Source organism: Chiloscyllium plagiosum, chromosome 8 (genome assembly GCF_004010195.1).
Source record: "Chiloscyllium plagiosum isolate BGI_BamShark_2017 chromosome 8, ASM401019v2, whole genome shotgun sequence".
In the NCBI taxonomy this organism is placed as follows: domain Eukaryota; kingdom Metazoa; phylum Chordata; class Chondrichthyes; order Orectolobiformes; family Hemiscylliidae; genus Chiloscyllium; species Chiloscyllium plagiosum.
In genome coordinates, this window is record NC_057717.1 from 98,604,797 (window position 1) to 98,606,017 (window position 1,221).

Sequence of the window (1,221 nt, forward strand, 5' to 3'; positions counted from 1 at the left end):
CCACCCCCCCCCCCGCCATTCACAACCATCTCCCTCCCCTTCCAACCACCGCCCTCCAACACACAATGTATCAATTCCTTCTTTCAGACCTGAAACGAGACACGTTAACAGCAAAAAAAAGGTATCTCTATCACCCCCATCCTCATTTACAAAAGAGACTTCGCAATTTTTTTGGGGGGGGGAGGAGGGGAGGTGGAGGAGGGAGGGAGGGACAGTTCACCATCGCCTGAGTGCCCTCTACGTGTCCTATGTCTTTAGAGAATTGAGACCCACCCTGCTTTCTCTGAGGGAAGAGGGGCCATTTTACATCAGGAAAGGCATACAAAAGCCTTCTCACACACACACATCTTGGAAGCTGTGTTACAGGGAACAAAAGACAGCACAAAAAGAAATGGCTATAACGAGAGGGAAAGATCAAACCGCCAATGATAGAGAGAGAGAGAGAGAGAAAAAAAAAACCACAAATACCTACAGTGACCATTCTTAACGGGCAGAGCGACGATTTCTAAGTCCGGCGTGGCTTTCAATCTTCTTGGGGAGGGAGAAAGATTTGTAAAGGAGGAGCGCAGTTGGTTAACGTCTTATTTTCGCCTCTGTCTTCAATTGGTTTCCAATGGACATAAAGTCTTGCACACAGGCGCGTGTGTGCACACGACACACGTACACACCCACACACTCTCTCTCTCACACACACACACACACACGGGCTCAAAATAAAAAAAAACAATCTAGTGGCTGGGATGCTGAGGGTCCGGACAAGCTTTCCTTTTGCTCCTGCCCCCGAGGTTTAAGCTTCAATAGCCCTGCAGTGTGCTCCTGTTCGCTTTATGTTCCCATCTGTTAGAGGGAGCGTGCTGTCTGATTGGCTGCCGCTTCACGGAGGCAGAACTGACGGGGCCTGTCTTTAACATTCAGTACCCTCCCAGACAGCCTCCCTCCCCTCTGCCTCCAACCCCAACTGATTTATGGAGGATGCAGTATTTCTCCTCTTACCTGCAGTGTATGAGCTTGGAGTGCTTTAATACTGTGAGTGTGTGTGTGTGTGTGTGAGAGAGTGTCTGTGCTATATCTCTGTGTTTGGGAGTGTGTGTCAGTGTGTGTCTGCCAGTGTGTGTGCGTTTCTGTGTCTGTGTGTGTGTCTGTGCTATATCTCTGTGTTTGGGAGTGTGTGTCAGTGTGTGTCTGCCAGTGTGTGTGCGTTTCTGTGTCTGTGTGTGTGTC

The 1,221-nt window shown here is 49.5% G+C and overlaps 1 protein-coding gene across 4 annotated transcripts in view; it reads right to left on the reverse strand.

Moving 5' to 3' along the window:
- The window catches only part of elavl3 (ELAV like neuron-specific RNA binding protein 3), a 158,409-nt gene extending 157,574 nt beyond the window's left edge, over nt 1-835 (reverse strand). For 2 of the 4 annotated variants that reach the window (XM_043694866.1, XM_043694867.1), the window contains exon 1: nt 473-823. In XM_043694866.1, the coding sequence (XP_043550801.1) occupies nt 473-481 (9 nt within the window). In that variant the 5' untranslated portion in view covers nt 482-823. Of the gene's footprint in view, nt 1-472 lie in introns of all 4 variants that reach the window. The other 2 variants (XR_006312326.1, XM_043694865.1) reach the window with 2 other exon arrangements.
- Nucleotides 836-1,221: the final 386 nt, after the last annotated feature.